At 50.2% G+C, this 23,907-nt stretch overlaps 1 protein-coding gene across 1 annotated transcript in view; it reads left to right on the forward strand.

Moving 5' to 3' along the window:
* The first annotated feature begins 7,170 nt into the window (after positions 1–7,170).
* Positions 7,171–23,907, forward strand: part of LOC103592137 (IQ motif and SEC7 domain-containing protein 2) — a 26,419-nt gene continuing 9,682 nt past the window's right edge. The window contains exons 1-13 of the mRNA XM_008574737.1: positions 7,171–7,323; positions 8,191–8,592; positions 11,088–11,983; positions 13,055–13,216; positions 13,822–13,944; positions 14,926–15,092; positions 16,925–17,064; positions 17,839–17,964; positions 19,965–20,064; positions 20,642–20,803; positions 22,402–22,575; positions 23,042–23,091; positions 23,692–23,892. Of these exons, the coding sequence (XP_008572959.1) occupies positions 8,197–8,592; positions 11,088–11,983; positions 13,055–13,216; positions 13,822–13,944; positions 14,926–15,092; positions 16,925–17,064; positions 17,839–17,964; positions 19,965–20,064; positions 20,642–20,803; positions 22,402–22,575; positions 23,042–23,091; positions 23,692–23,892 (2,697 nt within the window). The 5' untranslated portion in view covers positions 7,171–7,323; positions 8,191–8,196. The remainder of the gene's footprint in view (positions 7,324–8,190; positions 8,593–11,087; positions 11,984–13,054; positions 13,217–13,821; positions 13,945–14,925; positions 15,093–16,924; positions 17,065–17,838; positions 17,965–19,964; positions 20,065–20,641; positions 20,804–22,401; positions 22,576–23,041; positions 23,092–23,691; positions 23,893–23,907) is intronic.

The raw sequence follows: 23,907 nt of genomic DNA on the forward strand, positions 1-23,907 counted from the left end.
CATTTACTACATCTTCACATTTTATAGGCAAGGCCCATCTTTGAGCTGCCATCCAGCTGGTTTTGCTGCCAGCATGCTGCATTCGTTGATGTAACCACTGGGCTACATCAGTAGCTGGGGCTCTCTCCAGCCATCTTACCTTAGCCAAGGCATCAGCTTCATCATTTCCTGGACAGGCTAGGGGGAAATGTCCTGTGACATGAGAAAGGGTTACTTCTTTCTCATGCCCCAATTCTCATAACTCTTGCTGCATGGCTTGTCCCCACAGGTGTCAGTGGCCTACCATCCACCGTTGATATTTCCAAGTAGAAATCCAAAGGGTTAAACCTTTGAACACAGCCTAGTTGTTAGTACAGATGGTTAATGGCCCAGGCTCATTTTTTATCACCATCCATACTGCTCTCAACTCAGCCCATCGACTGCTTTGCCCTGTGCCATTTTCATACGACATGGTATCTGTTAAGGGCTGGATAGCAACAGCTGTCCATAATGCTGAAGTTCCCATGCTAGAACCATCTGTATACCAAGCTGGTTCTGTGATAGGTCCCTGTCCCTAATGGAAAGGTGTAGCCTCCATCTCCATGGGTAAGTGTTATGTCAAAGTTTCCTCCACAACCTCTTCTGGTCCTAGCACAGTTTGCAACTCTTTGGACAGAGGACTCATTGACACAGTGCTTTGTTCTATATATGCTCCCCATTTAGACAGAGTGGGAGTCTGAGCTACACCTGTTTTAGGGTTGGCTGCCCACGTGCACAGCTAACCTAGTATGGGATATGTTGTCTTTACTAGGACTTTGGCAGTTCCTGTGATAACTTCAGTGGCCATCAAGGCAGAATAAGCAGCTGCTAGCTGTTTTTCTGTTAGAGAATAACATACTTCAGCACCCTTCCAAAGCACCAGAATCCTACAGGTGTTTGGAATCGGTCTTGTCTCTGCCACAAACCCCATCCTAACCCCTCTTGGGTGATATTTACGTCTAATTCAAAACGTTTAGTGGGATCAGCAACTTGTAAAGCCTGTACTTGCTGTATTGCCTTTTTTTTTTTTTCCCCTTTTTGTCTTTTTTCGTGTCCGGCAACGGATCGCAACCCTCAGTGTCGCACCCGTACCGGACTGGGACCAGCAACGGGATCGCAACCCTCGGTGCTGCGCTCGCCCCTCGCTCAGCCAGTGAGCGGGAACCGGTCTGTATGTGGGATCCGAACCCTCGGCGGGAGCGCGGCCGCACTCCCAAGCGGCGCACTGTAGCAGTGCGCCACCGGGCCGGCCCTGTATTGCCTTTTTTGTAGCCTACTAAGCCTGTTCTACTTCCTCGGTCCAATCCCAGAGGGCTCTTTTCTTTGTTAATGGATACAGTGGGTGTGCCATTTGAGCCATATGGGGTACAAAAGCTCTCCAATACCCCAGAAGTCCCAAATATGTCTGTAGCTGGGCTACAGTTGTGGGTCAAGGGTATGCCTGTATCTTGTCTACAGTAGCTTCTGGGATGACCCTCGTCTTACCTGACCAGATCACTACTAAGAATTGGACTGACAGCCCAGGTCCTTGTACTTTGGCTGTGTTCACGGCCCACCCACATTGTTCCAAATGGCTTAGCAGCATTGGAGCTGCCTGGGTTAAATCTGTAGAAGAATCAGAGATTAACAACACATCATCACTTTAGTGAAACATTGTAACCGTGCTGGGCTTTGTCTACTTGGCTAGGTCCCCAGCCATTAAACCATGACAGATGGTTGGGCTATGCAGATAACCTTGGGGCAATACTTGAAAGGTCCACTGCCTTCCTTCCCAGGTGAAGGCAAACTGATCTTGGCTATCGGCCAAAATTGGAATAGAGAAGAAAGCATTTGCAAGGTCTGATACATAATGATAAGTTCCCAGCTGAGTCATCAGCTGATCCATCAAGTCGTCAACCAAAGGCATGGCTGCATGCAAAGGAGGCACTACTTTGTTTAGTTCTCGATAGTTTACAGTCATTCTCCAGTTATCAGATTTTTTCATTGGCCATACTGGAGCATTAAATGGGCTATGAACTGGACGAATAATGCCAACTTTTTCTAATTCTAATATAGTGGCACCTATCTCTGCATGTCCTCCTGGTAGGCAATACTGCTTTACATTAACCACATGTCTTGGCTGGGGTAACACCTGTGGGTCATGTTTAGCATATCCCCGTAACACAGGCTTTATTGTCTGTATTCACAGCCGAAACTCTCCAACTGTTGTTTTCAGGTGCAAAGCATAAAGTACATCCATACTCAAGATGTACTCAGCTACTGGGGATATATATACAGTATACACATGAGGGGGCAATTGTCCTATGCTTAATGGCAGTGACACAGCTTTGACTTCAATAATATGTCCTCCATATCCATCTATATGATCTGTGGCCCCTGGAAACTTATCTGGATTGCCATATATCAGGCTACATTCTATGACTGTATCTACCAATGCCAAAACATGCTGCACATTAGTCCTTGGCCAGTGTATTGCCAATTCAACGTGAGGCCTCCGGTCCTCGCCTGCCCTCAAAAGACGAGTACCTTGGCCTGCTCCCTAATCAAACTGGAACATTTCATCCACCTCCTCAGAAGCAATCAAAAAATCCTTTAAGTCCACCAAGTGCACTTTGCTACCTGTTTCTGGACGTTTAATGAAACGCTGTTCAGGGCGTAATTGTTGCCACAAGGCAAACAGGACTGCATTTGGCTGCCAGTCAATTTTCTTTTTATCAACTCCTTCTGCAAGCAAGTCAAGCCACATCTGCTTACAGCTAGTCTTGCTTGGTCCCTTTGGGACAAAATCCAAGTATTTCTTGGGGGTTTGGTCTTAGCCACCTTTCGGACCCTTTTGCTTGTCTTTTCTCCTCTACTACACCCAAGCTAGCTATCACGGTCGTTACTTCATGTATAGGACGACCAATGTATGGGGCCAGTATGGCCATCAGTGACCCAAAGGACATTGATGGGGCATTTTGCAGTACTGTGTCTCTCATGCTGCCTCTAAAATTTTCATCGTCCGGGCCACAGGTGTTCATATTAAACATGGACTGCCTCATCCCCAGCTCCCAAATTATTTGAACCAAGTCAGTATATGTTTGCCATTTACTCACAGTCTTGGGCCATTCCCCAGCACTTGCCCACATGGTTTGGGCAGCTGCACTCACCCATTCCATTAAAGAGTGATCACCTGGCCCTTGTGCGTATCTGTGGCTATTTTGCAGTTGCTGCCTCAGGGATGGGTGCATGGTAATAGAGGCCAATTTTTCTGTCTCCTCACCAGAGCATATCACACTATCCACCCCTAGGTCCCATAACTGCAGCAGCCAAGCAGCTAGGGGTTCCCCCTGTTTCTGCCAGAACTGTCTCCCTAAATCAACTAATTCAACCTGGGTGTATGGGACATAGGTAGTGAATTCAGTTACCTGTGGATTACCCTCTTGTTGTCCACATGATCCTATAGACTGCTCGTGTTTCAGTTTCTGGTGCACAATAGGTCGTGCCTGGAGACGCAAAGTCTCCTCCAACTCACCACTGGGTTTGTCGTTTTTCCAGGTGTGAGAGGCAGGGGTGCCCAGTCACAGCACGTCATCCTCCAGACAGATTATCCATGCTTCCAACAGCTCTGCTTCTTTAAATCTCAATCAGTTCGTATAATAGTGAGCAGTAGCCAGGCTCCGGTCAGCAGAAAAGTGGCCACCGGACACCAAATACTCAAGGAGAGCCACATTTCCTCCCCCTCCCAAGGGGCTCTCCGAGGCCACACTGCTTCATGGAGTGCCTGGTCTATGCTGACTTGCAGTATAGTGAGCAGTAACCGGATCCCGGTCACCTGGAAAGTGGCCAGAGGGCACAACATATTCAGGGGCAGCCACATTTCCTCCCTCTCAAAGGGGCTTTTGGCTCCCTTACCTGCTCAAATATCCTGCCGAGTATGCCAATTGTAAAGCTAGGGCTTACAGACCCCTCAAGTCTGTTGCACAGATTGGGTTACAAAGCCTCCACATGCAGGTCTGTGAGCTAGGTAATAGAAAAAAAAGGTTCTGGGAACCGTGGGTACAGGAAAATGAACGAGCTTTATTCAGGTCTAGGAGCAACTGTCCTAGTGGCTTCTCTGAGAGTTCTGAGAAGCACTGCGGATCAGAGCTATTAGTCTTTTATACTTAAGTGCACAACCCCGGACACCTGGGCGTCCAAAGGCAATTTACATTAAGTAGTAACAAGGAATACCTGAGGATATTCACAGCAACTGCTCGGCAAGATTCTGAACATCTGAGGGGCACTGACATTTTCCTATTTTTTCGAACAGAGGGTTTTAGTGGGAGAACAAAATGGCCAGATTCGTACTTTTGAAAGCTCTTTCTGGCCACAGGATGGAGAACGGATTGGAAGAGGAGATTAAAGGCTGTGGTAAAAGTTCAGGTGAAAGTATTTAGTAGAGTAGCCATCTGAGTGCATTCATTGAGCCCCCCATGACAGAAGCTTTTATTGAGCACCTACTCTGTTCCAGGCCCTGTGTTCTGTGTTAGCTAGGAGATTACCAAATTCTCTTCCTGTGCTGGGATTCTGGGAGTCATGAACACAAATAGCTGTCACGCTTTGCCAAAGCTAACCTGGGCCATAAAAAGAAGGACAGACATGTGCTGTGTGTGGGAACTCTGAACAGGATCAGCAGTAATTTCTGGCTGGCGGCGGGATTCAGGAGGGCTTCTTAGTGGTGGCATATGACCTGACTCTTGATGGAACTAGGATGTGGGGGGATTTCTCAGAGTGCAGATGGCAGAGAGGATGGCAACTGCATTTCAGCTGGAAGGTACTGTATGAGAAGTTTGGAGGTAGAAAACAGCACTTGGGAGAAACAGGATCTGGGCCAGGCTGAAGGCTGAAGGGTGGATGGAGTAGAGGGCTGGCAGCCAACCCTACAGTATGGCTTAATCTTTGAGTCTGGGCTCTGGAGTCAGACTGCCTGAATTCAAATTCTGACTCTATCATTAGTAGCTGTGTGACCTAGATATGTTACTTAACCTCTCTGGGCCTCAATTTCTTTATGTGTAAAATGAAAACAAATAACAATACCCACCTCACAGGGTTGTTTTGAAGAGTAAACAAGTTATTAAGTGTGAAGTAGTAAGAAGGGTGCCTACATGTGCTAACTGCTCCATAAATATTTGCTGTTTCGTCTTGGAGAGGCCTCAAATGCCAGAATAACGAACTTGGGCTATCTCTTGTGGGCAGGGGGAACTATGGATGGTTCATGAATAGAGGAGACAGTCAAAACTGGGCTCGAGCTGTGTGCTGGGAGGTGAGAGGGTTGAGAGGTTGGTGGGCAGGATCCTGCAATCCCGAGGGGGAGGAGAGGAGCATCTTAGATGCAGGGGGTGGGCTGGGACAGGTCTGCCCCCTGGAGGGTGACATCAAGGGCCCCTGAAGCCCAGGAGGAGTGAGAATTTGGGGTGGAGGGCAGTCCCCTGGTCTGTTTCCACTTTGCTCCTGGCAGTATTGCAGACTAACACTTGGGAGGGTAGAGGATGAGTGGTGGGAGTTACTGCCAGGGCAGAGCCAAGCTCCACCACCTGCAGCCTGGAACCCAGCCTCATGGGTGCGGCCTACCCCCTACACCCAGCCCCCAGCGCAAAGTGCTCTGCGGCATGGCTGGCAGGCCTGTTGCAGCTCAAGCTCCTGCTCTGGTAGGATCCCTCCTACACCCACCTACACCTACTGAGGGCTTGCCTCTGCCCTGTGCCCTGGCCTTTTCCAAGTAGGGGTTGGGGAGTAGCGCCTTAGTTCTTTCGCCAGCCAAGAGCCCCCCAACTTTGTGCCTTCCCAAACCAGAACATTCTGTGGGTCCCAGCCACACCCATTCCCCCCACAGTCTCCTCCATTCCTCACCTGCCTGTTCCTCCCTTCCCGACCCTTCTCCTGTTCTCCCCAACTCTGTGGCTCCTACTGTGCCTGCTCAGCTCAGGGCGCCTGGGCTCTGTCGCCATCTGAGTTCCCTGGCAGCCTGGTTGCCATGGCACCATGGGAGCAGGCCTGGCAGAACAACAGCTCTGGGTAACGGGCAGGCAAGACCTGGAGCCCGACTCCTGCCACTCTTCCACCTGGACACCCCCCTGCTCCTCTCCCCCAGCTGAGCAGAGGAGGCCATGAGGAGAAAAAGGAAGCTGCCCCTCAGGGCAGCTCTTTACCTGTGAGGACACCGGGTGGGAGGCACCTCCCACTGTCATTGAGCCTGGGAACCCTGGGAACTGGCAAGGCTGGGAGCACCAGCAGCTGAGGGCAGGGGCGGGGCTGCAGGGGCAGGGCTGGGCTGGGGAGGGGAGAGCCTGGGCAGGCAGGATGCAGGGGTGGGCCTCGGGCACCTGGGGAAAGGGCTGGGAGGGGTTGGCACTTCAAGGGTGCTGGTCTGTGGTTGTGCTGGAGATCAGACTGGGAGGGAAACCACAGTACATTGTGTTGGGGACAGGGACATGAGGGGATGGAGCTGTGAGGGGAAGAGGTCTGGGGGAGGGGTGGAGCTGTGAGGGAACTAGTCTATCAGAGGATGGAGCTGTTGGGGACAGAGCTGTTAGAAAAAGGGGCTTGAGGGGACAGGACTGGGAAGAGTCTGGACTTAGAATAAGGCTGTGAGGGGACCCGGCTGTGAGGGGTGAGTAGAACTGGGGACAAGACTGTGAGAAGACAGAGCCTTCAAGGAAAATAGTCTAAGAGGATGGAGTTAAGAGAGGACAGGGCTGGAGGGGAATGAGGATTGGGCTGTGAAGGCAAGAGGGTTTGATGGGAAAGGACTGTGGGGGCAGTGAGGACTAGCTTGAGGGCTAAAACTCCCCTCTGGTCTTTAAGTGTTGGGGTCCCTATATCTGTGAGTAAGCAAGGGTGGATGGGATCAGGGATAGGGATCTGCTCCACCCACTCTCGGTCTGGCCTGGCAGGCCCCTCTCCTGTTCCCACATCCTGGCTCATCTTATCTCATCCCCACAGTGTGGAGGGTGATGCCCCAGGCAGCGACCTGAACACAGCGGTTGATAGCCCTGGGAGCCAACCCCCCTACCGGCTGAGCCAGCTGCCCCCCACCAGCAGCCACATGGGGGCTCCCCCTGCTGGGGGGGGCCCCCGAGCCAACCCCCCTCCCGGCTGAGCCAGCTGCCCCCCCCCAGCAGCCACATGGGGGCTCCCCCTGCTGGGGTGGGCCTCCCCTGGGCTCAGCGGGCACGCCTCCAGCCAGCCAGTGTTGCTCTGAGGAAGCAGGAGGAGGAGGAGATAAAGCGCTCCAAGGCCCTGTCGGACAGCTATGAACTCTCCACAGACCTGCAGGACAAGAAGGTACAGAAGAGACAGCTCTCTGGTTGGGAATGGGAGTGGGATGCAAGAGAGGGCCAAGGGAGGGGTTGGGTATGGTGCTTGAGGTTGGTATTTGGGGAGGGACAGTGAGACTAGAATTGGAGAAGACTGGCTCCAGGACCGTTCACCCTACGGGAGATTCACTCATTCACCACCCATCCACTGATTCTCGTATTCGCTCAGCACACATTTCTTGAGCTCCATTTCTGGGTTCTGGAGATGTAAAGCTGAATGAGATCTGGACCCAGTCCTCAAAAAACTCAGTTGAATGGGGTAGGCACACACATAAGTTGACAATTTCAGAACAGTGTGATACAGTATATTGTTTCACTAAAAACACACACACAAAAAAACAGCCAAAACAAAACTACGTATGGGGGAAGAAACTGGAAGGACATATACCAAAATGTTAATTGTGGTTATGACTAGGTGTTTGGACTTTAGGTGAACCAATTTTCCTTCCTTCCTTTCCTCCTTTCTTCCTCCCTCTCTCCCTTCCTTCCTTCTTTCCTGTTCTTTCTGCTTCCCTCTCTCTCCTCCTCTCTCATTCTGTTCCTCCTTCTTGTTCTTCATTTATTTCTTCCTTTCTTTCCTTTTTGGCTTCTCTGTTTGTTTTTTAAACTGTTTCTGAATGATCAACATGTACTTCTTGTAAATTAATGAAGCAAAACATAACCCAATCCCATGTGACCAGTGCTAGCTGAGATTCAAGTGAGAAGACAACACTGACACATCCAGGCAACTGGAAGCAGTTAGCTGTGACTTGGGTGGCAGTGTGGCTGAGGGCCCAGGACCATATAAGGCTGTAGTGAATTTCTGACCTTGTTCCCCTCAACCCTCCCCTGCCAGGTGGAAATGCTGGAGAGGAAGTATGGGGGCTCCTTCCTGAGCCGCAGGGCTGCCAGGACCATCCAGACAGCCTTCCGCCAGTACCGCATGAATAAGAACTTCGAGCGGCTTCGCAGCTCAGCTTCAGAGAGCCGCATGTCCCGCCGCATCATCCTTTCCAACATGCGGATGCAGTTCTCCTTTGAGGAGTACGAGAAGGCACAGAACCCTGCGTACTTCGAGGGCAAGCCTGCCTCACTAGATGAGGGTGCCATGGCTGGTGCCCGGAGCCACCGGCTTGAACGGGGACTCCCATATGGAGGCTCCTGTGGTGGGGGCATTGATGGTGGTGGAAGCTCCGTCACCACATCTGGAGAGTTTTCTAACGACATCACAGAGCTCGAGGACTCCTTCTCCAAACAGGTCAGGATCCCTGAAAAGGGCCTTTCTTCCCTTTCATCCCCATGCTCTGGCTACTCCAACTACTTTTTACCTGTATTCCAAACTGAAAGAGGTTGGAATAACAACAAATAGCTACGGTCTGAGCTGGGACTGTGAGAATCATGAGAAAGAATTGGCAAGATAAAAAATTACATTGTTAGAACAAGTAAGTCAAAATATGGGTTTATACAACAAATAATAAAAGTTCTCACTATTTGGAACTTGATCTACTATCAAATAAAGGCTTAACAGGTAATGAGCTCCTACTACGGGCCAGGTGCTGTGGATGCCTCATAACAGACCTGCAGGACAGGGCTTATCATCCCCATTTTACAGAGGAGACTGAGGCTGAGTAACCAGCCCTGGTTCTGGTTCTCAAGGATCTCCCAGTCCACTAGGAAATGGCAGACATATGTGTGCATTACTGTCTCTTAAAATAGACTGTGCTCAGAATCATGAGAAAGGATCACATATAGTACTGTGCGAACCCAGAATAGGGAGAGGAAACTTTCTTCTGAGAGGACTAGAGAAGGCTTCTTTGAGAAAACAGCACTGGAGCTCAGCCTTACCAGAGAAGATTTAGCAAGTTAGCGATAGTTGGGGAGGCTATTGCTTGCACGGGCATTGTATCAGCAGAAGCATGGAAGGGTGGGAATGTAACTGGTAGTGAAGGTGGTGGGAGATCATTCTAGACTTGGGGTGTTTCAGCCTACCTGCCCAGGTGTGAATCCCAGTTCTGCCATTTCCCAGTTGTGTGACCTTGGGCAAATTGTTTAACCTCACTGAGATGTGATCAATAAAATGGAGAGAAAACCTTCTTTTCAGAGCTGTTTTTTTTTTTTTTTTTTTTTAAAAGATGACTGGTAAGGGGATCTTAACCCTTGACTTGGTGTTGTCAGCACCATGCTCTCCCAAGTGAGCTGATTGACCATCCCTATATAGGATCCGAACCCATGGCCTTGGTGTTATCAGCACCACACTCTCCCGAGTGAGCCATGGGCCAGCCCTTCAGAGCTGTTTTGAAGATTCAGTTCAACTAGGTAATATATATAAAAGCACTTAATACATGGTAGCTGCTAACTATATGTTAGTTTTTTTCCAAAACCAGGAAATACTTGGCAGAAATTGTTGAATGAGTGAGTGAATGAATGAATGGATGTAGCTTTATAATAGAAGAATTCACTCTTGCACTAACTTCTGTGGCTTTGCCATCAGCCTGGCCATGTTTCCTTGGAGGTAGCAAAGAGGTGGGTAGAGGGAAGGAAAGAATCATTCATCCATTCATTCATACAACAAAGATTTAATTGAATATCTCTTCTGTGTCAAGTAATGTGTTGAGCTGAGCTGAAAAAGAGAAACCAGGCCTGGACTCATCCCTCAAGGGACAAATGGGGAATAGAAGGAGACACAGTCTGGTGGGGCAGATGGACAAACTGGTCTGGTCCCAGCTCTCAGTGCTATAAAGGTCTGATGGAGAAGTGTATCAGTTATCTATCACTGTATAACAAATTACCCCCAAATTTAGTAGCTTAAAAATGACCTGAGAAATTGAGCTTAAACATGGAACATTTATTATCTCATACAGTGTCTGAGGGCCAGGAAGCTAGGAGTTGTGTGGCTGGGTGGTTCTGGCTCAGGGCTTCTCAAGAGGCTGCAGTCAAGCTGCAGTGTGGGACTGCTATCTCCCAAGACTTGACTGGGCTGACAGTTCTGCTTCCAAGCTCACTCACTGGCTGTTGGCAGGAGGGTTCAGTTCCTCACCATGTGGACCCCTCCATAGGGCTACTCATGACGTGGCTTCCCCCAGGCAAGGGGTCTGGGAGAGAGAGTACAAGCAAGCAAGACATTCAAGATGGAAGGGGCAATGTTTTACAACCTAATCTCGGAAGTGACATACTTTCACTTCTGCCATATGCTGTTGGTCACACAGACCAACTCTGGTATATTGTGGTACCCAAGGGTATGAATACCAGGAGACAGGGATCATTAGGGGCCAGTTTGGAGGCTGGATACCACAGGAAGGCAGAGTTACCAGGTGTGGTCCAGATTCTCAAGGCTAAATATTATGGATTTCCTAAGAGAGAATCACACAGAGAGCTCTGGGAGCACAGAGGAAGCTGGGATTTTGGTTTGATGTGGAGGATGGCAGAGGCAGGAATGTAGCTTGAATCAGAGAGGAGGTAGCATTTGGCTTGAGTCGATATGGACATAAAGGAAGTATTGGGGTATCTGAAAAGGGAACTTGTAGGCATTAGTCGCAGCTCCTGTGAGCTCACAATGGCTCCCTGGGAGTTATTTTATAGATAAGTGAGAACCTATTGAGTGTGGGGGAGGGGAATCCACCTTCTCAGCTGACCCACCAGGAAGAGTCCCCCTTTTTCCTTCCTTCCCTCCCCTTCATTCCACCCTTCACCATTCTTCCCTTTATCTTTCCTTCCTTTCTCTCCCTTTCCCTCCTCCCCTTCCCCCGTATGCAGGTAAAGTCTCTGGCTGAATCCATCGACGAGGCCCTGAACTGTCACCCATCAGGGCCAATGTCTGAGGAGCCAGGGTCAGCCCAACTGGAGAAGCGGGAGTCAAAGGAACAGCAAGAGGACAGCTCAGCCACGTCCTTCAGTGACCTTCCACTCTACCTGGATGACCCAGTTCCCCCACCATCCCCTGAGCGACTGCCCAGCACAGAGCCCCCACCCCAGGGCCGTTCCGAGTTCTGGGCACCAGCCCCTCTCCCCCCAGCTCCTCCACCAGTGCCACCAGGGACCCGGGAAGATGGTAGCCGTGAGGAAGGCACTCGCAGGGGTCCTGGGTGCTTGGAGTGCCGGGATTTCCGTCTGCGGGCTGCCCACCTTCCCTTGCTTACCATTGAGCCTCCCAGTGACAGCTCCGTGGACCTGAGTGACCGCTCAGATCGCGGTTCTGTCCACCGCCAGCTGGTGTATGAGGCTGATGGCTGCAGCCCCCATGGGACCCTGAAGCACAAGGGGCCACCAGGCAGGGCCCCAATCCCACACCGCCACTACCCAGCCCCTGAGGGACCAGCCCCAGCCCCACCAGGGCCCCTGCCACCAGCCCCCAATAGTGGCACTGGGCCCAGTGGTGTGGCTGGGGGTCGGAGGTTGGGAAAATGCGAGGCAGCAGGTGAGAACTCTGACGGTGGAGATAACGAGAGCCTTGAGAGCTCCAGCAACTCCAATGAGACCATCAACTGCAGCTCTGGCTCCTCTTCTCGGGACAGCCTGAGGGAGCCTCCAGCCACTGGCCTGTGCAAGCAGACTTACCAGCGGGAGACGAGGCACAGCTGGGACTCGCCAGCCTTCAACAACGACGTGGTACAGAGGCGGCACTATAGAATTGGCCTCAACCTCTTCAATAAGTATGTGCTCTTGTTCCATCCAGCCTCCTCACCCCTTCCTACCCTGCCACTTTGGTCCTTGGGACTGAACTCCAAGCAGTGATCCTGGTTCTGCCATCCTCTCATGTTGTGGAATGGTGTCTCTCTCCAGCTATTCAGGAAAGAGGATTGGCAAGAGGGTGGCAGAGTAGACAGACCCGCAGCACACCTGGGTTCAGACTGGCTGTGTGATCTTAGGCGAGATGCTCCCTCTAAATGGATTCTGAACCTGGCCTTCCCCACCTCCCCTTTTTAGAGGGTAGGTGATGTGGTGCATAAAGAGCTCTAGTCTAAGAAACGGGAGACCTGGACCCCTAGTATGCCTTTGGCCATTCACTGAGTAGCCCTGGGCAAGGTGTGTTCCTTCCTTGGGCTTCAGTTTTTCCATCTATCAAATAGCAGGGTGTGCATGTTTGAGGTGTGGGGGGCAGGGTGGTGAGTTGGACTACTCAATGCCCATGACTGAGCTCTTTCTAGGAGCCTGGTCTTGTGCCAGGTGCTTAGGAGTTGGGTGGGAGTGTGACATTTGATTAGAACATAATTAGAAAACATTAGATGTAATTAGAAAACATTAGGTATAAAGCATTATATGTAATGCCTTACATTTTTATGGCTTATTAAACACTGCCACCTATATTTAATTCTCATAATAACTCAGCAAGGTGGGTAGTAGTGTCCCTATTTTATAGGTAAGGAACTGAGGTTTGGAGAAGTAAAGGGAATTGCTTGCTAGGAATATCAAAGCTCCTGCCATAGAGCAGACTCTCATTAGATACTGATTTTCTTTCAATTGTGGTGTGGCTCCAGTGAAGGAGGAAGTTGGGTTGAGGATACCTTGGAATTTTGAAGCTCTGTAAAATGGGCAAATGGCTTCCTCTCCCTGGGCCTCAGTTTTCTCATCTGTACCATGAAGGGAGTGGACCAAATTACATATTTGATTTCTGTGGTTCTCTGAGGCCATGGTTAGTTGGGCCCAAAACTAGTTCAAGAAGTGGGACAGAGGGCAGAGTTCCAGGAGGACGATCATCTCATCTACCTTCCCTCTTTCTGCAGGAAGCCAGAGAAGGGTATCCAGTATCTCATTGAACGGGGCTTCCTGTCAGACACGCCGGTGGGAGTGGCTCACTTCATCCTGGAGCGGAAAGGCCTGAGCCGGCAGATGATAGGGGAATTCCTAGGGAATCGGCAGAAGCAGTTCAACAGAGACGTATTGGAGTGAGGACTCCAGGATGGGGCAGGCTGGGCCAGGGATTCTTGGAAAAGGGGAGCAGGAAGGAGGACGGGGTCAGCCTGTCCTTTTTGTTTGGAAAAACGTTTCAAAACAGGATGAATAGGGCTGGCCAGTTAGCTCACTTGGTTAGAGCACAGCCTTATAACATCAAGGTCATGGGTTCGGATCCCCATACCGGCCAGCCACCAAAAAAACAACAAACAGACAAGCAAAACAGGATGAGTAGACCTTCCTACTCCAATACCCCTTCTGCCCCAAAGGGGTCTGATCTCTTTTGGCCCTATTCCTATTCTTCTGGGTGGCCCCAGGCAAGGCATGCTCCTTCTATGGCCTGCTTCAGGCCCCAGTTTTCCCATCTCTGAAACTAGTGGATTAATGGAAAGGACCTTAATGACCATGTGTATTGCCTTGATTTTCTGGGATGGATTCAATTTCAAACATTCTGTCCTCATATGTACTTGCGTGGGCCACAGGTCCCCATTTTGGAAGTCGGTCCATGGGAGTGTTGGTCCACTTGAGCAGGTCAGGGTGGATCAGAGGTTTTCTGTGGAGGAATTGAGAGTGTTCCATCCCCTTCTTTGCTCCCCAGCTGTGTGGTGGATGAGATGGACTTCTCCTCCATGGATTTGGATGATGCACTCCGGAAGTTCCAATCCCATATCCGAGTCCAGGGTGAGGCCCAGAAAGTGGAGCGACTCATAGAAGCCTTCAGGTGTGCCTGTTTCCCACTCCTGAAGCTGCCCCCCAACCCCAACTCTGGGAGCCAATGTATTATGTGTCTACAAATCAGTTCTCTGAATCTCATATTTTCCTCACCATAAAATGGAAATGATAAATCCTATCTTGCAAGACAGTTGTGAGGATCAGAGATAGTGCATATAAAGTATCTAGCTCAGCATCTGGGACATGGGTATTTAATAAGTGACAAAAACATCAGCAATAACAGTTAACATTAGTGGAGCACTTACTAGGTATCAGGTGCTGAGCTGGGCACTTTACATGATTATTTCACTGAATTCTCACAAGCACCCTATGAGGTAGGTGCTTCTATTGTTATTCCCATTTTGCTGACAAGAAATCTGAAGATTAGAGAGGTTAAGTAATTTGCCCAGTGTCATGTAGCAAGTAAGAGGTGGACCTGGGATTTGAACTCAAGTGTGTCTGACTCCATGGTCCATGCCATTAGTCATAATACTCTACTATAAATGTTTTGGGGATCAGACAGAGCTGGGTGTAAATCCTGGCTCCATGACTTTGGGGTATTTAGAGGAGACACAGAGCAGTTGCTGAGAACTTGTTTCCCATAATGGAAGAAGGATTGGCTTTGGAGTCAGAAGGATCTGGGTTTTCATCCTGGCTTCACTATTTACCAGGTCTATTACCTTGGGCAAGTTACCTCACCTTTGAGTCTCAGTCACTTCATCTGTAAAATGGGACAGCTAAAAGCTACCTTGCAGGTAGCTGATTGTGATGGATTACATCAGACAATGGACATAAATTCCCTGGCAAAGCTCTGTAAAAGGTAGCAATTGTGATTTTTACATGCTAGTCTTGGGGAAACTCTGAAAAGGACAGAGTTTCCCCAGAGGGCTAAGGAAGATTTTCTGGAGGAAAGGGTTGGTGATGCCACACTGGATGGATGGGTAGAGGTTGCTGGTGGCTGAGTCTGGCCTTGATCCCTCCTGCCCTGCAGCCAGCGGTACTGTGTCTGTAACCCAGCCCTCGTGCGCCAGTTCCGGAATCCAGACACCATCTTCATCCTTGCTTTTGCCATCATTCTCCTCAATACCGACATGTACAGTCCCAGTGTCAAGGCTGAACGCAAGATGAAACTAGATGACTTCATCAAGAACCTGAGAGGTGACCAGACTTCCTCATCAGCTTTTCCTGCCCTTCACCTGGGAAGGGAAAGTGGGTGGGGTGGGGGGTGGGGGAGGATGAGGGAGATCCCATCCATTCCTTGGAAAATAACCTGTGAGTTCCCTGGGCGGTCACTTATTAATTCACTCAAATAGTCATTTGCCCATTTGCTCATTTACACACTGACTATTTAGTGAGCATCTACTGTGTACCAGGCTTCTAGGTCCTGGGGTTATGGCAGTGAACATGATAGGTAAAAGCCCTGGCTCTTACAGGGCTTACACCAGTTCACTCACTCAGTCACTCACTTGTCCATTCCTCACTCCCTCTTTACCTCTCGTCTTCCTTTATGCCAGTAAAGGCTCATTTAATTATTTTAGGTACCATTTCCTCCATTCATCCATTTATTCACTTGGCCAACCAACCAGCCAGCCAGTTGACACTGAGTGCCTAGTGTGTGCCAGGCCCTATGATGGGTGCCAAGGACAAGGAAGGGGAGTCTGCCATAGTCCCTGATTTGAAGGAACTCCCCATGTATGGGAGTGACTGACTTGTAGTACCCGGGAAACTAATACAAGACAGAAAGTGAACCGTTACGTCAGAGAGGCCAGAAATGCAATCAGAGCTCAAAGGAGGGATAGCCCACCTCCAACTGGCTTCCTGGAGGAAGCAGTATTTTTCATTTAAAGTGGGCCTAGAAGGCATGGATAAGGTGACAGAATAGAGATTAAGGAGGGTTTACCTAGCTGTAAGAATAACAAAGGCACAGAGATAGGAAATGTGAAGTTGTTTAAGAACAATTGAGGTGGAGTGGATGATCGGGGAAGGTCAGTTGAACCAATATATGAGGGTCTTGAATGTCACTGAAATGAAAGAGGGAAACAGAGTTGAAGGGAAAAAACCCAAACAAACCCAAAACAAGACAAATTTGCTGACCATTGGGGAGTGCACAGTTGATAGGCTTTAAAGCTTTCTGGCAGCTAAGGTGAAAAAGGTAGATGAAGGATGTTCCTGTAGCACCTGTCCAAGCAAGTGGTGTGGCATTTCCAAAGGAGAAAACATTTTCCCTAGCAGAAGCTTTGGAGAGAAGAGTGAGTGGATTTCACTCAGCAGACAATCAGGAGTAGAGAAGGATGATAGACTTGGGAGGAGGGAGTTAGACAGATCAGGAACCATTTGGAGCTGTCTCCTACAATCCTGCCATTATTCATTCATCCATTCTCTCTATATATATATATGTATGTATATATTTTTATTAAATAAATAAACAAGTGAAGTTGATACATGCTCATTTCAGAAATTTTAGAAAATTTCTTCTAATCACCCAAAATTCTGCCCCCTAGAGGCAACCATGGTTAATATTTTGGTGTATTCTAATCTTTTTCCCCATGCCTATGTAACTTTTCATATAGTTAAGATCATGCCGTATATGTAATTTATTATCTTAATTTTTTTCAATTTCTTTGCTACAAGAATTTTTTCATGCTACTGAAATCTTTTTGTGTCAAGTTTTTAATAACTGTATATTATTTTACTAAATGGATTTACTATCCTTTACCTTGCTAACTTGCACGCTTGCTAGCACTGGATATTATTTACAATTATTTTTGCTAATTAGACAAAATCCCCACCATTTGGAAAAAAGCAACTGGCTGTTTTGATGAGGGGCATCTTCCCTGCCCCAATCCTGGCTGGGGGACTGAGGGGACCAACTGACCCTCTGTCCTGATGGATAGCATGGCCCATGCCTAGCTGTGGGGTGTTGTGGAGAACCCCTACCACCCACTCCCCCTATTTATATGACATATTCCTGTGTTACTCCCCCCACTCAGGGGTTGACAACGGTGAAGACATCCCCCGAGACCTCTTGGTGGGCATCTACCAGCGCATCCAGGGGCGCGAACTGCGGACCAACGATGACCATGTGTCCCAGGTGCAGGCCGTAGAGCGCATGATTGTCGGCAAGAAACCGGTAAGTGCCCTGGGAGGCTGCAGCAGGGCCAGGTTCTGGCCTGCCTCCACCACTGAGTGGTAAGTCACCACCCCTCTGAGCCATAGGTTCCCCTTACCTGCAAAATGGAGTGGGTGATAACACATTCCTCAGGGGGTCATGGCACAGATTGAGATGCTCCATGTGAATGCATTTAGTGCATTGCAGGGCCCGTAGAAGGTGCTGGATAAACATTAGCATCCTCCCCAACTCTGGTTTTGCCTGTCCATCCCAAGTGAGGAGCCAAGCTAATAGTTAGCTGAGAACCAAATAAAGAACACACTCTGGTCTTTTAGTCAACAAACATTTAGTCAATAAACATTTCCACGAAGCCCAGCATTTCACAGGGCACCAGAGACATAGATATGAATCAGGCATGGTCTCTGCCCTCGGGGGCATTCACAGACCAGTACTTTATGGTCTAGTTTAGGGGAGCAGAAAGGAAGGAGAGGCCATTTTCAGCCTGAAGAAATCAGGGAAGGCTTCTTGGAAGAGATAACTTTGGAATGGGGATTTGAAGGAGGAGTGTAATGTGGCTGCGCAGAGCTGGGCAAGAAAGGCATTCCAGACAGAGGGAGCTACAAGGACAAAGGCAAGGCAGCAGAAAAGCTTAGGCCTTAGTTGCATATACTGCTTGTGTCAGAGTAACACATGCATACAGAGGTAAACTTTCTCTTGAGGTTGAATGTTAAGGTGCCGGAGGTCTGAAGCTGATGGGCTGGACTTACTGACACCTATTTCTTCATGCCTGTCTAGGTCCTGTCTCTTCCTCACCGTCGACTGGTTTGCTGCTGCCAGCTCTACGAGGTGCCAGATCCAAACCGCCCCCAGAGGCTAGGGTTGCATCAGCGGGAGGTCTTCCTCTTCAATGATCTCCTTGTGGTATGGGCATTGTAGGGAGGAGATGGGAGGGAGATGGTGAGCCTGGCCCCTGGGTCTGGCGTGAACCACGTTGACATTGGTGTGTGGAGCATGGTGGGTGAGGTGCTCTGTCATGCCATCTGTGTGGTCTCAGGCAAGGCGCAGGCCTTCTCTGCCCCTCCTTCTCCTCGAGGATCCATTTGGAGGTAGTGATAGCCACATGGGCAGAAAATGTGAGGACCAGGGGAGATGACAGACTCCAGTCTAGGAAGTGGTAGGAGATGTTTCTGTTCACCTCAATAGCCCAAAGGGTTGGGTGGAAAGAAGTGAACCTGTGACCCTGGGCCCTTTCCCCTGGTGGAAATGCACATGCAGCTCTTCCAGGATTCATGTGAGTCTCTTCTTGGATCCCAGCATCCCAAGAGTCTGTGCCATGGCCCCCACACACATCCTTCATCCATACCAGCCCTCAGTGTTTGGAGTCCTTTACAACTGGGCTGAGGTCTCCAAAGCACTGACTTGATCCCGGGACGAAGGGCAGGCCAGGGTGAAGTGTGACTCGGATCTAGGCCCTGGGGAACTCATGGTCTCACAGAGAACAGCAGTGTGTGTGTTCTGGTGAGCCAAAGAGAAACCTTTTGAGTGGTCAGAATGCTTGAAATGATTCTTAAAACCAAGCTCATGACCAGTACAGATGTTCCTCTTTTAGGGGTGGGACTCTTAGGACCCTGCAGGTCAGAAGGGACTTTCAGGTACTCCTGGGCAAGAGCCAGCTTCCTGGATGGCTGTTTGCTTATGTGACTGCAGGGACAGAAAGTTGCCTTCCTGCAAGGCAGCCAGTTGCCCTGTCAGGTAGTTCTGACTGCTAGAATCTGTTCTCCTATGGGTTTCCTCTAAGCACCTGTACTTGACCCTTGGGATCACAAAGAACAAGTATTCTACCTCTGCTCTGAGGTAGCTCTTCAGGGATTTGAGGACAGCAATCCTTTCACCCTTGGTCTTCTCTCCTTTAGAGCAGAGTTTCTCAGTCTTAGCACTGTTGACATTTGGGGATGGATAATTCTTTATTGTGGGGTTGGGGGGATGCTGTCCTATGCATTGTAGGATGTATAGCAGCACCCTGGTCTCTACATACTAGATGCCAGTAGCAACCCTTCAACCAAAAATGTCTCCAGACATTGCCTCAATGTCCCCTGGGGTGCAAAATCGCTCGTAGTTGAGAATTGCTGCTTTAGATGAAACACCTCCAGTGCTTTCCCTGAGCCTTAATTTCCTCCTCTGTGAAATGGAGCAAACCCCTACCTCATAGGGTTTTCATGAGGGTGAAATGAGGTCAGATGTGGAAAGAGGTGAACCTGTGACCCCCGAGTCAGTCTGGACCTTAAAAAGTGCTTTGTATCACTGTGCAATTTAACCATCCTGAAGTGAAAACATTTGCTTTGAAGAGCCACTTACAGAATGCCTGAGTGTTCACAGCCCATGTCAGTTGAGTCCAGAGTGCCCAAGTACTTGACAAAGGCCTTGGGTTGTTGAGGGGAAGACTTGTAACTCTATGCAGATATCGCCACTCCAGGCTGGCTCTGGTGGGGGTGGTTGAGAGAACCTGAAAACCAGACTCTTGCCCTCCAGTCCAGCAGGGGGCGATCACATACTCAGAGGACTATCATAGAGCCTGACCAGGGAAAGGTAGTGAACCAGCACTCCGGAAGCTCAAAAACGGGAAAAAGTTTTTTTCTGTGGAGCATTAGAACAGGCCTCCTGGAGGGAGTAGCATTCAGTTAGTTCCTGTAAAAATTGTAAATTCCTGTGTGTATTATCATTACATCAGGAACTTGCATATTCCCATCTCTTTCTGTTCTGTTCCTCAAGCTTCAGTTCTCCCCAACTTGTGGGTATGTGTGTTTGTGTGTATATATCTGTTAGTGGGGGTGGGAGGGGAGGGTGGGTACTAGAAATAGGTGCCATTTGGCAATTTCCCACCCCAGACCCTGCCTCTTGTCTTTTTCCCACCCCTGCCAAAGGTCACCAAAATTTTCCAGAAGAAGAAGATCTTGGTGACATACAGCTTCCGCCAATCCTTTCCCCTGGTGGAAATGCACATGCAGCTCTTCCAGAATTCATGTGAGTCCCTTCTTGGATCCCAGCATCCCAAGAGTCTATGCCATGGCCCCCACACACATCCTTCATCCATACCAGCCTTCAGTGGAGTCCTTTATGACTGGGCTGAGGTCTCCAAAGCACTGACTTGGTCCCGGGATGAAGGGCAGGCCAGGGTGGAATGTGAGTCGGGTCTAGGCCCTGGGGAGCTCGTGGTCTTATAGAGAACAACAGTATGTGTGTTCTCTGGTGAGCCAAAGAGACAGTGATGACGCTGTGCTCTGAAGGCCTCAACCAGGAGGAGCTTTGATGGTTGGTGTTCTGGGCAGCAGGAGTGATGTGAGTAGAGGCTAAGACACGAAGGAGAGGATTTCAAGAGAGCAAGGCAGATTTCAGTTTGTGTTTACATTCTGGAGTACAGAAGACCACGGCTACCAGGTGTTAGGGGGCTTTGGGGGCAAAGGAGAGCCGCTGAAGATGCTCGAGCAGAGAAGAGACATGATCAGAGTTGGACATTAGAAAACTTATTTCACGTATTTGTCACCTTACTGCAATCCTGACAGAGGCACCAACCTCCCCTCTCCCCTCCCTATCCCCACAGATTACCAGTTTGGGATCAAGTTGCTGTCTGCAGTACCTGGTGGGGAGCGAAAAGTCCTCATCATCTTCAATGCCCCCAGCCTCCAGGACCGGCTGCGCTTCACATCTGACCTGCGCGAGTCCATTGCCGAGGTGCAGGAGATGGAGAAATACCGTGTGGAGTGTGAGTAGTCCAGCCCCATCTCCCTCCCCCTCTCCTGACTCAGTGCTCTGCAGAAACCAAGAATCCTGTCCTCTGAGAATCTCAAGAGTTGAGGGTTAGCTTGTCCAACCTACCTACCCTCGTTCCAGGAACCCTTCAGCCTCTGCTTGAATACCTTCAGTGACAAGGGGCTCATTACCTCCCACCTCAGATTATTATTTTAACCCCTAATTATGAGCCAGCTCTTCCTTCTATTGAAAGGCAGCAGGGAGAATAATCAAGGTATTGGAGGAAGGACTCTAGTTTCAGATCCCAGGTATGCTACTTCTTATATATAGGTAAACTGGGCAAGTCGCCTAATCCTCCAAGCTTGAGTTTCTTCCTACATGAAATTGGGATAATGAAATCTCTTTCAAAGAATGGCAGAGATGAAATGAGACAAGGTAGCCAAAGTGTCCTAACACATCCTATGTGTTCAACAAATATTATTCCTCGTCCTACCCTCTCCTCTCACATATCAATTCCTGAGCTTAGTCCTGGTGACCTATCCTCCCAGGGGCTACACCAAGTCATTTTGATCATATATAATGCAAAATAATGATTACATCTCATTCCTCCTGATGCTCTCCAAGTTTTCTCTCCTCCAGGCTAAGCAGTTACAGTTAAGTAACATGGTGTTAAAGAGAAAGAAGCAGGTAGACAGAAAGAGAGAGACAGAGGCAGTGGACAGCTCCTTGTTGAGGCCTTCACAGTTCCAGAGTCTACTCTTCTCCTCAGCAAGGCAGAATAAGAAGTCTTAGTTCACCACATCCCCCAAGACCCTGGGGAAATCCAGAGAGAGGGATTAGCATACTAAGATGAGGGAAGGGTAATAAACAAGAATTTCCATGACCTCTGTGGGGAGGTGGGGGTATAAGGAGGCTGGAGAGCCCAGGCTCTGGAATCAGGCAGACCTGCTTCCAGAATGTTGACTCCACCGTTTCCAGCTGCATGACCCTGGGCAAGCTCTATGACTTCTGGGATTCTCAGTTTTATCCTCTGCTCAATGTGGATGCTAATTCTGACCTCAGAACTGTTGTGAGGATTGAGAGATGTGTAGCGCCCAGCATACTGCCTGGCACGTAATAGAGGATTCGATGCCTGTCAGTTTCCTGCTCCTGCCCTTCCAGGAGCTCCTCTGCTTTGGAGCAAGGTATCTGAGAACTGAGTGAACTCGGGAAAGTTTGCCATAGGCTAGAAGGGCCTTCCACTCCTTACTGTGAACCATCTGCTGTGAAACTCTTTTGTGATGAGCAGGGGTGGTTCAGGAGACCTGGCTGCAAAAGGGTAGGGGAGGGGAGAAGTAAGAAGGGTGAAAGGAAGGGAAAAGGAGCAGGAAGAGCAGGCACTGAGAGGGATAAAGGGAAGAGTGAGCAGGAGGAGAGAGGGGCTGGGAGCTTTGGGGATGAAGCTGCAGTTTGGGGTGAAAAAAGCGCTGGCCGTCCAGGGGGCAAGACGGAGGCCTGAGGGATAGAGGGAGGGCGGAGGAAGGGGGGAGACCCCTGGAGGGCTGGGGTCAGTCAGGTGGGCTCTCATTCCATTCCTGACCCTTGCTCCCTGTCTCCCCCATCACCACCCAGCGGAGCTGGAGAAGCAGAAAGGTATGATGCGGCCTAATGCCTCACAGCCTGGAGGGGCCAAGGACTCAGTGAATGGGACACTGGCCCGCAGTAGCCTGGAGGACACTTATGGGGCAGGCGATGGGCTCAAACGGGGTGCACTCAGCAGTTCCCTGCGAGACCTCTCTGATGCAGGCAAGTCTTCTGGGCCCCTGCCCTGGCTGGGGAGACATGGGACCAGGTGTCCTCTTTGCCTCCTGTCACTGGCTACAGCCTTCCCTCCACCTCCTGCACACGCACGCGCCCTGCCTTCACCCAGAGCCCTGGGCACTGAGCCGCAGGGGGCCTGGTAGCCAGGTCAGAACAGGTGGAGCCCAAGGTTTGGGCCATGGAGTGTGAAGTGGGGCCACAGGCTTAGCCCCTCTCTCTCGCTGCTCCACCCCTCCTCTTTTCCCTCTTCTGTCTCTCCAGTACCACCTCTCCTCCTCCTCCATCTTTTCCTCCTCTCTCTCCTCCTCCTCCACCACTCCTCCTCCCCCTCTTCGATGGGGGAAAGGGATGATGGGGTGTCTGTCCCCGGGAGGGGCCCAGCTCTGGAGCCCAGCAGGGTGGGGAGGGGGGGTTGCTGCTCTGACGCTGGGCTCCTTGCTTGTGGGTGCAGGGAAGCGGGGGCGCCGTAACAGCGTGGGATCGCTGGACAGCACCATTGAAGTAAGTGCCAGCTCCTGCCCCATTCATCCTCTGCATGAGCCCTGCCCTGGTCACCAGAGCCCCAGAGGAGGAGGGGACCTGTTGCTTCCCCCTCTTCCCTGCTGGGAACCATGCAGCTTCCTCTCCCAGCCAACCACTCTCTCCATCTGTCCTCAACTCTGTCTGTCCTCACTCTGCCTGTCTTTCAGTCTGTCTTCCACTCTCCCATGCCCCTTCTCAACCCCAGGGCCAACTCCTATAGGAGTAGGGATGCCCTTGGAGTTGGGCCATGAGAAGCTCTGACCTCCAAGTATTGTTCTTTGACCCTGAGCAAGTCACTCTGCCTCTCTGGGCCTAACTTTTTCCCTGCCTGCAAAATGGGGATGAGGAGGAGGTACTGCTAATCCTTCACCCAGCTGAGGCTCAGCTGAGATAGTGGATGTGACAGCAAAGCTTTGCAAGCTGGGGAGCTCCACGTACATGTTCAGGACTGTTGTTTGGTTTTTATTATGACCTGGGGGTCCCTGTCTCCCCAGTTCCAGCCCTCAGGGACAGGGGAGGAGTTTAGGGTTGGGGGTTTAGAACGTCTAGACTGGCCTGACTCCCTCCCCTACCTTCCAGGGGTCTGTTATTAGCAGTCCACGCCCTCACCAGAGGATGCCACCTCCGCCCCCACCCCCGCCGCCAGAGGAGTACAAGAGCCAGAGGCCCATCTCCAACTCCTCATCCTTCCTGGGCTCCCTATTTGGAAGCAAGCGGGGCAAGGGTCCCTTCCAGATGCCACCACCGCCAACAGGCCAGGCCTCTGCCTCCTCTTCATCTGCTTCTTCCACCCAC

The sequence above is a fragment of the Galeopterus variegatus genome, unplaced genomic scaffold (genome assembly GCF_000696425.1).
Source record: "Galeopterus variegatus unplaced genomic scaffold, G_variegatus-3.0.2 Scaffold1094, whole genome shotgun sequence".
In the NCBI taxonomy this organism is placed as follows: domain Eukaryota; kingdom Metazoa; phylum Chordata; class Mammalia; order Dermoptera; family Cynocephalidae; genus Galeopterus; species Galeopterus variegatus.